Source organism: Elgaria multicarinata, chromosome 5 (assembly GCF_023053635.1).
Source record: "Elgaria multicarinata webbii isolate HBS135686 ecotype San Diego chromosome 5, rElgMul1.1.pri, whole genome shotgun sequence".
Lineage (NCBI taxonomy): Eukaryota > Metazoa > Chordata > Lepidosauria > Squamata > Anguidae > Elgaria > Elgaria multicarinata.
This window is the reverse complement of record NC_086175.1, coordinates 111,648,931-111,661,177: the sequence shown is the minus strand read 5'-3', so window position 1 is coordinate 111,661,177 and position 12,247 is coordinate 111,648,931. Positions and strand designations below refer to the sequence as shown.

At 43.2% G+C, this 12,247-nt stretch overlaps 1 protein-coding gene across 1 annotated transcript in view; it reads right to left on the bottom strand.

Moving 5' to 3' along the window:
* Nucleotides 1-1,079: 1,079 nt before the first annotated feature.
* ATP8A2 (ATPase phospholipid transporting 8A2) overlaps nucleotides 1,080-12,247 on the bottom strand; it is a 464,367-nt gene continuing 453,199 nt past the window's right edge. Inside the window, exons 36-37 of the mRNA XM_063127035.1 lie at nucleotides 11,487-11,578; nucleotides 1,080-1,543 (exon numbers count right to left, since the gene is read on the bottom strand). Coding sequence (XP_062983105.1) covers nucleotides 1,446-1,543; nucleotides 11,487-11,578 — 190 coding nt within the window. The 3' untranslated portion in view covers nucleotides 1,080-1,445. The remainder of the gene's footprint in view (nucleotides 1,544-11,486; nucleotides 11,579-12,247) is intronic.

Below are 12,247 nucleotides of genomic sequence, written 5' to 3'. Positions count from 1 at the left end.
CCCATAACCTCCGCATAAACCATTCCCTCTAAGAAACATTTCCATGAGATGGTTACGCCAGGACTTGGAGGTTGATTTTTTTTTTTTTAAGGTCTTAGATTTCCTGAGCAATTTCTCCAAGTGGTGACAGAGATGCCTAAATCAGCATCAAGTTCATTCATGTTTGATTTCCTAGGCCACTCGTACATTTTCTCAGGGCAGAGGCTTACATGTGCATTTTGTTTCTTTGGTGGGAGCTCCCCCTCTCCCTCCCTCCCTCCCTCTCTCCTCCCACCCCACCAGTTTGGACTCAACTTTACAGTAAAGGATCTTCAATGTTCACTGATCTGTTGGAGAAAAGCACCTCCCTCACGGACAGAGCCCAAAGCATCGGATATTAAGGCACCAGCTGTTTGATTGTTTTCTGAACATTTTAAGGAAGGCCAGTATGAAGAACAGCAGCAAAGGGGGGATAAAATGCCTAAATCCACATGACTGCCTTTGAATCCAGAGTGCCCTTTCCCACTATTTGCACCTGACTGGAGAACATTTCTGTAGACGACAGGAAATACACACTGAGCAAGTCAATTGGTTGCTGTTTTGGACGGCCCATTCAGACGCACCCCAGCAATGAAGAAAAAGGCTGCATTTTAGTTGTTATTGTTTCGAGATGCTTTTTGAGTAGAGCGCCATGCAAACAGCACCCAAATCCTGCCATGCAGATGACTAGGGGAATGGATAGATATTGTGGCAGAAAGGTATTGTGTGTGTGTGTGCAAACAGCTAACATTTCAGTGACATATTTTATATGGTGCTTATAATCTTCCGGTGCTTTATTCTCTCTGAAACAAGCCATCCACATGAGTTCTTATTCCCACCCTGCTACTTTTGCCATGATATGTTTGTTTTCCTCTCTCTCTCTCCACACACCCACCCAGCTTCTCTGTGAACATTCCAGTCAAATAAACAGTGAGCATTATAAAGGTTTCATACATGCAGCCTTGCGCACTTGAATCTGGGCATGACAAAACAGGAAATGCCAGCACTCCTATTTGAATTAAGCAAAGGCAGATCTCTCATGGAACATACGACCTCTTTACTTTTCTCTTCAGAACTGTGTCTGCAGACTTTTCCTTTTTCTGTCCCTTTTTTTTTTTAAAAAAAAAAAGTCAGTAAAATGTTTCCAATTTCATACCTCGCGTAGCGCAGCCCAGTGCTTCATAAACAATATAAACAAATGTTAGGCAGAGCAAAGCGGCTGACTTCAGAGGATGCTTTCACCCCCTACGACGCGTGTTCCAAGGGCTGCAAGAAGCATACATAACAAACTGGTTGGCTAAGGCCACAGTAAAGGGTTTTTCCGGTGTTTACGCTGCTGTTGCCAACCTTATTCAAGGATGTATTAACAGTGGATGCATTGATCCCAATCTTATTACTCCAAGCACCAATCCAGCAAAAGGACTGTGTTATTCGACTCCAGCTCTCTGTTTCGTAGTGTCGTAGGATCGAACCACTTGAGACTGGGAAACGACCCCGTGTTCCTCTTGAGAAAACGCATACCCATCTGAAAGAGCAGAGAAAGAGAATCAGTGGAAGTCTGCAGCTTGCTCCTTAGGCAGTTAAAAGGCACATTGCCAGTGTGGGGCAATGGCTTGAAGAATATAGTGCAGTCTTCCCCCAGCTGGTGTCCTCCAGATGCGTTGGATGGCAAATCTCTATCATTCTAATGGACATGCTGGTTTAGAATGCTGGGAGTTGAAGTCCAGCACATCTGGAGGGCATCAGGTTGGGTGCATCTTCACACAATTGTGTAGGTAAACTATGAAATTCGCTAACATAAGATGCAGTGATGGCCACATATCTGGATGGCTTTAAAAGAGGGTATGGAAAAATTCCTGGAGGAAAAGGCTATCAATGGCTACTAGTCTTGGTGGCTCCAGTAACCAGAAACACTAAGCCTATGTACACCAGTTGCTTGGGGAACATGAACGGGGGATGCTGTTGCACTGTGTCCTGCTTGTGGTTCCCTGGTTGACAGCTGGTTGACCACTGTGTGAACAGAGTGCTGGACTAGATGGACCCTTCGTCTGACCCAGTATGGCTCTTCTTATGTTCTTACTACATACACAGTGGAGGTGGGTGGCTCCTATTTTGCTAGGGTTGTGAATCCAATCTGGGTTTCAGTCTGAACCAGCCAGAACATTAAAGTGCTATAAAGGAGCTATCCAAGGTGCTGAACCCTACCCCAAAGTAGATTCAGAACTTTGGATAACTCCTTTAGAGTTCTGACTAGTTCTGACTGAAATGTGGGCCTAATCTACCCCAAGCAGGATATAGCACTATGAAAGTGGCATGAAAGCTTTATATAAAAGGCAGGATATAAAGCTTTATATAAAACCCCTGCTTTATAGTGGTATTGAAGTACACTGACAACTGTTGGAGCTTATTGACACATACCATGTACTGCTTTCATAGTACTATATCCTGCTTGATGTCGCTTCTGCCTTTTCAATACCGCTTTCATAGAGCTATATCCTGCTTGGTGTAGATTAGGCCTTAGAGTGGATTTACCACCCCACTGAAATCGGAACCTCCATCCTCCAATTGCAGATACATTCAGTTAAAGGAGTTTTTTTTCTCCTGGTCCATCCTTGCCCTACTCCTGAACATCTACTGCAGTATAGAATAGATATTGCTTCATGTTCGTCACTTCCCCAACTGGTCCGAAACTTCAGGACAGTCTTTCAGAGTGTCAGTTCCACCACCACCACCACCACCACCACCACGAGGATAGTGGGCCATACCTCAGTTGTAAGATGCATGCATTTCATGCAAAAGGTCCCAAGTTCATTCCCACCACCTCCAAGTAGAGCTAGGGAGGATGTTGTGCAGACTTTATACTGTTAGTTTTACCCTACCCTGTGCCTGCTTACCCTACCCTGTACCTGTTTGCATTCTCTTCCCCTCCTTATTGTTTTACTAGGATTTTATTAGATTGTAAGCCTATGCGGCAGAGTCTTGCTATTTACTGTTTTACTCTGTACAGCACCACGTACATTGATGGTGCTATATAAATAAATAAATAATAATAATAATAATAATAATACCTGAAATCCTGGAGAGCCACTGCCAGTCAGTGTCGACAATACTGTGCTAGATGGACCAGTATCAGGCATCTTGCTATGCATTTTATTGTGAACTATGCAAGTTGAGTGAGAAGGTATCAAAGGAACTAGCACTAGTCTTGAAACAGTGTCAGTTCTCGCAAAACAACAGCATGCCACTCCCCATAACTGTTTCTTGTAATTAAATTATAACTCAAAACTATTTTTTGTCACTGAATTCCACATGCAAAATGTTTCCTTCAGTGCAGGTCAGACAAGGCGTAACATGAATTCCAATGGCTTGTGGTAGCTGTGAGCAATCAATGGCCAACAAGAAAGCACCTTCAGCCAGGAGGCTATACAACAGCTTAGGAAGAAAACTGATTTGTTCAATTTAGACAACAAAATAATGTGTTATTTTGTAAAGGACAGGTTGCCATTACTTTAAACAACTTGGTTCCCCATGAACACAGCTCACAGAGATAAATCAGATTTAATTAAAGGTTTACCTTAATTAAAGGTATACAGAGATGTTTAAATGTTATTTTGTTAAATTTAACAGCTGAAGACTTCCTTTCTGAGCAAAAACTAAACTTTGACTGCATTACTTTTAACTGTAGGTGTCTCTTAATCCTTTCATGATTTGTTTACAGGCCATATGTTACTGGCATATCATTTACTTTGACCTGTACCTGTGATCCTAAAGGTGTACAAAGACTTTGTGTGTGTGTGTGTGTGTGTGTGTGTGCCTCTTTCATTTTGCTCTTATTTGCAATTCGTTATGTTTGTTTAATTATACTTGACTTTTTTATATTAAAAATAAAACTTTATAGTAGATTGTTATAGAAGATAGCCTAATTCTTTAAAAAATGTTTTATGGACATAAATAAACTCCTGGCTTTGAATTATAGTGAAAGCCATTGTTATTTATGGAATCTGCATGTTGAGAGTTTTCCAATGAAGTGTTTCATGAGAATCGGTCAACAGGGAGGCAGTCAAAACGGGATGACTGACAAACTCCCGACTTCGAATTATATAGATAAGATTCCCCATAAATTGGAAAATAGTTCTGTTGTCCCTCTTTTATGAGGAGGAAACAACAACTACATTCTGACCTGCAGAGAGTTTAAGGAAACCTTGTGCCAGCCTGAAGCAAAATTGACCGTGATTTCAGAGATCCTCTCTCCACAATTTGGCCTGGACCTGAACATATGTAGCACTTAAGCGTAATGGTTAATCCAGCTCTTCCTTTCAGTACAATCAGAAAGACAAACAATGAAAGATTCCATCTCACACTTACAATGGGAGTCTTTTGAAAGCTTGGACATCTCCACCAATATTTTTTTTAAAAGCCGTACCTATTATTCCATTCTCTAGAACAAGCCAGTCATTGTTCAGAGCGTTAACAGCTGCTCAAAAAGTGCAAGAACAGAGTGAAATGACATTTAGCAGAGGCTCAGGCAAAAACACTGAATCCTAAATCCTTAGCCTCTTCAACAATCCAAGACTTGAGGAGGATTTCTAAGTTATCCGATGCCTTGGGTGGCTGTTGTGCCGGGAAATAAGGTTTGCAATATTATAAAATATAAGGTTTCCCACTTTCTGGATGCTATATCAAGCTATCTGATGAAGGGTTGGGGGGACACCATGCTGTTGGCTGTAGTACCTTTCTGCAAGAGAGATTACAATTCAAGTCTCTCTCCCACTAGAGCTACAGGCAAATGTTAATACAGCCTTCCCCAACCTAAGACCCTCCAGATGTGTTAGACTACAACACCCATCATTCCCAGCCAGCAGGTTTTTGAGTTTTCTACACAAGGCTGTTAATCCACTGCACACTTTCAGTTTTGTTGCAGAATTGAGATCCGAGCTCTACAGAAAGAGCTTTCCCTTTCCTGCTTTTCCATAACATAACCTCTAGGTGGTGCTGTGGTATAGCAGAATATTGCAATTACACAAGTGGTAAATGTATTCTGTTTCACTTTCAGAAATAATACTGTATTTCCCCTGCTCTAAATAACCCGGAAAAGTGTTCTTTAAAAATAGATGTGAAACCGGTGGGTCACAATATCATCTACAAAATCCATTAAAAAAAAGGAGTGAGGAATGACGAGTGCGCAATATATTCCTCATATAGATAAGCTCAAAAAGTTCCAATCCTCCATGGTATGTTGACAGCTAGAAGTCAAACGCTTGGATAGCAAGTGTAACAATTGCACCACCCCTGCACTATCTGGGCATCAGAATAGGAGGTAATCACTACACACTGAATCAGATGATTGCCAAGCAAATATTTTGGTCCCTAAAACTTTTTGTTGTGCGTTTTAGGAATCAAATTACAGAGCCTCTCCAGAAAGTTGACATTCATGCCACAGTTTAGGAAATGATGCTCTGTCAGAAATGATCCTCTGATGGAAAAGACACCAGGGCCAAACTGGATGGAAGATCCATCAGTAGATCTCCCAACAAAAGTTGTTACATGTGGATAGGGGCAGCAGCATTGGGGGAGATTAGATTTTTTTTCTTTAAAAAACACACAACACTTTCTCCTTGCACTATTTCCTCAGTCTAAAACAGGGATAGGCAACTTGTGACCATCCAGATGTTTTGGCCTACAACTCATATCAGCCCTAGCCAGCACAGCCAATAGTGATGGATCATGGGAGTTGTAGGAAAAACAACTTCTGGGAAAAACACACATCTGGTGACCCATAAGTTGCCCACCCCTGATCTTCCTCCTGAGCAGCTAATTGACAAGTATACAAAAACTTGAAGAAATCTGTCTTTCTTTGCATCTGGGTTAATAGTCGTGCTGTGTTCATTCTGTCATGCCTGTGTGCACATAAACACACCGTACTCCAATTCGCTCGGGCTGGAAGGGGCAGGGATGCGCTAGCAAAGAGGAGAAGTAACTCAAGTGCTGAGCTCTTCTGAGTGCCGCTGAGAGGTGTGGGAGGAGAAGGCTAACGTCAAGCTTCCCTTCCAGGTGTTTTGGACTCCAACTCTCACCAGCCCCAGACAGCATGGTGGATGGTCAGGGGTTATGGGAGCTGTAGTCCAATACATAATCTGGCTGGGGAAGGCTGGGCTATGTGCTTAGCCCTGGCTGATGCTGGGAAATGAACCGGGGGAACGTGCAGCTCTGTGGATGGGCGGTGGTGGTGATTTGTGGTCTCCTGTTCCCATGTCTCATGTAGTTTGGCTCTAAGACGAACCTCAAGACACTTCCAGTGTGTTTTGAAAGCTTTCACATATACAGGAAACCATGGCCTTTGCTTAGTGTTTTTCTTATTCAGAGAACAGCTGAGAATGAAAAATCCATATAACAGGACTTAACAGCGAAACCTGCTACCAGCACTGATTTCAAACAGGTGCCAGTGTAGGAACCACATTCAGTCTTAAAAGTAGAACTGCTGTCTATTTCCATTAGAATGTTTAGGAGGGTAAGAAATGTTAAACATGCATGGAAGCCTTTTAACATCCTGCCCCTCCAATCTACTGAAACCCTAACTTTATTTACAACAGAATCTGAAGCAGGGTAGGAAAAAACAAGAGCTTTGTACATGTTCATAAATCTTCCAGAAAGCTACATCAGCTTGCAACTTCAGAGCAGAGTTTTAAGATCAGGCAAACTTGTTCCTAAAGAGCAGATGAAAATGTGTTTCATTACAGCCACAAAACCAAGACCACAATAAAAAATAATTACTGTGACTTTAGCAATGAAAAAAAGAATTAACCACACAATCCTCTACACAATTATTTACAAGTAATATCTGCTCACGTCAATGGGACCGAGGCTGCAATCCTGCACCTATTTACCTTGGAATAAGTCCCACTGCAATCAATGGGAATAACTTTTCAGTAGACATGTATCAGATTGGGCAGTTAGATAATGTTCCTGCACAGCTAGGAATAAGTTGTACTGAATTCAGTGGGACTTACTTCTGAACAGATACATATAGAATTCTCCAGTAAGTGAGTTTGCATTTGTGATCTAAGTTGTTTTTGTTTTCCATGGGGCAATGCTGTGTTGGCTGCGTGGGTCTAGCATCCAGGTCACATGAACAGGACTGGCCCTAGGATAAATGCCACCTAGAGCAAGAAGCACTTTCAGTGCTGCCCTCCTCTCCGGCCAGCTTTGCAGTATTGCCACATTGTCTGGTTTGTGCAGAATTGCAAAACCTAGCAACTAGCAAAGCAAAGCTGTGTTCCACTAATTTTTAACTTGCACAAATGACACCAAACTGGAATTTGGGGGTGGGAGGGAGGAATTTAAAACTAATTGATGGAAGTTTATTTTAGTAGTTATACCTGAATAACATGTAGAACTTAAAAAGAAGGTTAGTGCTTTTTCCCTCTTCACCTTAGCTTGCTGCAGACAGTACAGTCAACAAACACTGAACCAACGAGCTTAGCGTTGGATAATAGGCATGACTCCGCATACTTCCAGACACTAGGGGGCGATAGAGAATGTTCTTGTTGTCTGATCAATTCCTTTTTCCTGTTCCCTCCCTCAGGGCTGCCGAAAGCAGGTTGGGCCCCCAGTGAAATTCCACGCCCCCCAGCAAGGGCAGACCAGCTAAAAATCTTTAGCCATTAAGGCCCGTGGGCAGGAAGCTACCATCCCAAGCAGCAGGAGGGCTCCCAGAGGAGGAAGGCCCCCCAAGGCCCAGCCCCCCCCGGCTCGGCACTGTTGGAAGGCCTGCCATCGCTTTTCGCTCCCCCTGCTTTGGGCAGGCCTGCTTGGCTGCCTACTCCCCCATGCATGTTTAGACAGAAAAAAGTCCTAGAACTCTCAGCATTTCCCAACCAGCATGGCTGGTTGTGGAATGTTGGGAATTGTAGGACTTCTTTCCTGTCTAAATATGAATAGGATTGCACCCTAAGTAGATTTGAACTTCTTTTAAATTGGCTCTAGCCTGCATTTATTCCTTCCAGTACTAAATGTTGTGTTGCCACACTTCCTCTGTATAAAGCAACTCTGCTGTAAATCATCGCAGACTTTCCAACACTTAGTTCGGTGCCCAAGACAAGCGCCCAGCCAGGCCACCCCTAAATCTGCTCTTGTACATGAACATACAGAGCAGCCTTAGAATGGGTCAAAGCTCAGATCCATCATGTCCCATGCTGTCCACTCCCATTGGCAACAGGGCTTCCAAAGCCAGATCTACACCAAGCAGGATATAGCACTATGAAAGTCCTATGAAAGCAGTAGAATCTACACTACTGCTTTACAGTGGTATTGAAGTGCACTGACAACTGTTGGGGCCCAGTGACACATACCATATACCACTTTCATAGGGTTATATCCTACTTGGTGTAGATGTGTCATGGGCCCCAACAGTTGTCAGTGCTCTTCACTACCACTATAAAGCAGTAGTGTAGATCCTGCCCAGGTCTCAGGTAACAGTATTTCCAGCCCTGCACTCAAACCATTCAACCCTGTTTTGTGATCCAAAGCTTTGAAGTGGTGGTGGTGGTGGACTGATTTTTGATGGGGGGCTGAATGACCCTGAATTTGAGACCCTGGTGTCAACAGTAAAAATCTGCTCTGCAAATCAATCAATCAGTCAGTCAATCAATCAAGATGACTATACCCTGCAGCAATGACCAATTGATCTAAAATTTCTGGAAACAACACATACAAGTCATATGGATTTCACATGTAGAATGCAGTCCTGCTTAATGGGGGTAGATACATAATGTATCTTAAGATATTTCCAAAGATGGAAAAAAGAAGATCACCCTCCCCTTTATGACGAATAAAAGATCAACTTATACAACAAAGATATAATTATATAATTATACAGCCGCTTATCAAATGAAATTGATTCAAGAATTTTTTAAAACAAACAAACAAACGAAGTTCATCAATCTTCCTAAGATCCTACCAGATTGTTAATAAGTTAAATGCTGAATCTGTTATGCATACGCCATGTTTTCTCGCGGTTAAATAGAGATACCAGACTCTTACCTGTTTTGGGCTTAAACAGCCAGTCTGAGTAATGATCCTGAGCTTTCCAAAAAGATGGCACTTACTAAGTCCTCTTGGAACCATCAGATCCTCCTCCTGGAAATGCAATCGCTATGTAGGGATGGGTGAGAATTTGATTTGGTTCTTTTTCATATAAGAACTTACCAGAATTTGCATTTTTTTTCATAAATGAGATGGAAAGTGGAGGGGTGGGGAAGAATGTGGGCGAAACAGAAGGGGCCCAGGGCTTTGAGTGCTTAACACTTAAAAATCTCAGTTTGTATTTGAAAACGACCTGGTTTTATACAGTTATAGTGTACATATTTCTTTGTTGCATGAATTGGTCTGCTCTTTATTATATAATACCCAACCCCTTCCTTTTCTCTGTGTTCCATTTGAAAAGGGATGACCAAAGATGCAGAGAATTACGAATCGTCCACAACCACCTTTTTTTTTTATTTTTAACAAATACAGTGAAAAATTACGCTCATGAGAAAAACAGGCAGATGATTGCAGCTAACCCTAACTGGACTGGCTCATTTAACACTTAGGCCCTTTCTGCACCATCCGTTTTTCGAGGGACCATCCCTGTGCATCCAAATAATGCACAGGGGATCCCAGGAGCAGGGAGGGATGATCCCTCCATTTCCCTGGGATAAGTGAAACCTCAGTTAACCTGGTTTTACCTGCGGTTCTGGGATGATCCCCATGACTGTGGGTGGTGTGGGTGTCCGTCCCAGCTTCTTCCGTCTTCCCCACGAATAGTGGGGGTCATCAGAGGGAAAGACCCAGGACAGGGAGAGTCCAGGGCCATCGGGGTGGGGAGTGGGGCTGTGGCATTTTTTTAACCTTAATTTTCGCTGAAGTGCAAGTGCGCTCCAGCTCTTTCTCTTTAAAAAAAATGGCGGCCACAACAGGCAGGACACCCATGATGTTGTGCAGCCCATGTGGACTCAGGGTGCTAATCCTGGAAGCAGGTAAGTCCGGGATCACCCCTCTCCCTCCCTCTACACCTCTACATAATCTTCAAAATTTATGAGGGCCAAGCTAAGAGAGCTGAAATTTATATCAGTAGCCTCTTCTTATTTGCTGTGGCTTAAAAACCTATAAAAAGGTCAGAGATGCCTTCATCAAGGTGTGCAGCCTCATAGATCTACATATGAGCCTGAACCACCTTGTCACCGTTGTCCTCCTCCAGCTCCTCCTCCTCCTCCTCCTCCTCCTCCTTCCTCTTCCCACTTTTGTTCTGGCAGTCATTTAGCCTCTCAGTTTCTCTCCTCTATGTCTGACCAGGAGAGGAAGTTTATATCACTATAAACTGCTTTTTGAATGATGTAACTCTGGAACCAGTCCAGAACCTGAGGCTGAGGGTGCAAATCCACAATGATTTACATTTCTGTACACTGCACACACAAATTAACCTCTCAATGGGAATCCTCTAGGCAGGATGGGCAGAGACAGGTGAATAGGAAAACAGCATTATATAGTGAAAACAGGGGTCTGAATAGGCAGGGAGCCCATTTCCAACAATGGCATCTACCTAGGAATTAATTCACCCATCGCTATGTAGAGATAGGTGAGAATTTGATTCGGTTCATTTTCGTATAAGAACTTACCAGATTTTGCAAATTTCTTCATAAATGAGATGGAAAGTGGAGGGGTGGGGAGAGAATGTGGGAGGAACAGAAGAGGCCCAGGGCTTTGAGTGCTTAACTCTTAAAAGTCTGGGTTTGAATGCCTTCAGCCATGTTTGTGATGCTCAAAATTAGCATTGCCACCTCTTTGATGGTCATAAGAACATTAGAAGAGCCCTGCTGGATCAGACCGAGGGCCCATCTAGTCCACCACTCTGTTCACACAGTGGCCAACCAGCCATTAGCCAGGGATGAACAAGGCAGGACATGGTGCAACTGCACCCTCCCACCCATGTTCCCCAGCAACTGGTGCACACAGGCTTACTGCCTCAAATACTGGAGATAGCACACAACCATCAGGGCTGGTAGCCATTGATAGCCTTCTCCTCCAGGGATTTATCCAACCCCCCCTATAAAGCCATCCACATTGGTGTCCCTCACTACATCTTGTGGTAGTGAGTTCCATCATTCCGTACTCAAGGGTTTTGGCAAGCATTCAAAGATATTTGAAATCTTGTGGAAAACCCACACTCTCACTCCAATACCAAAGAGATGTTTTATTCTTGGCTGCCCAACCGCCGTGCCAGTTCATCTCTACCTAGCCACCAGTTCGCAAAACAGTACAGAATATTGGTTTGGTCATCATGTGCCACCTGGGTACACATCATGTGCTCCTGGGTACTTGCCATTCATTTCTACAGAGTTGATGCATGAGTCGCATGGAAGCGAGAGCCGGCTTTGTGCTCCTGTGTCACTTGAGAACTGAGGCGCATCTACACGGGTTCCACTACTTACGTGAGACTCCTTGCTGGACGGAGTGAGCCCGGAAGAGACTTGGAGGGGTTTTTCTGCCAAGCCTTTTTAACAAGTGGTCACGTTCGTTCATGCTGCAAGAACAAAATCAAACCAAGTGAGTCTTTAGATATGAATAATTCAATGATGTCTTTAAAAAGAAGAAGCTGTGAATGCAATGGGGGGTGGTAGTGCAAGAACTATATGCCGCCTCCTCCTCCTCCTCCTCCTCCTCCTCTTCAGCCTACACTAGCGCATCATCAACTTCAACATGTTCTTAGCGGCGAGACAGTCCTGTTTGGAAACACAGGTCCTGATCCTGAACGACCTACATATTCCAAGTTTGCTGAAAGTTTCAATAAACTTCAATTGCACAGCACGCGGACATCCTTGGTGTCAAAACTGCTTTAGGGAGAAAGGGCAACATGAAGTCATTCTGTCATACTTGTACACAGTCAATTTGAGTGTATATTCTACAATGGTTTATTTCGTCTGGATGCTTATTTAGATACATGGGCTACTTATATTAGTGTATATATTTTAAATAGGAGTATCGAATTTCCCCCCTTTTTTATTAGTGGTGTTGTGCACGGTTGTTGTGAATGGATAGGCTTTTTTGGGGGTCATTTCCTCCCTTTTTCCATTGCTGCTTTTGCCCCCTCCCTTCTCTTTTTTGTTTTTCTTATAATTGCAAATAAAATCTCATTTTAAAAATACCCGTACGCAGTCCTGCTCTGATGTACTGTGCCAAGAATATTTCCAGA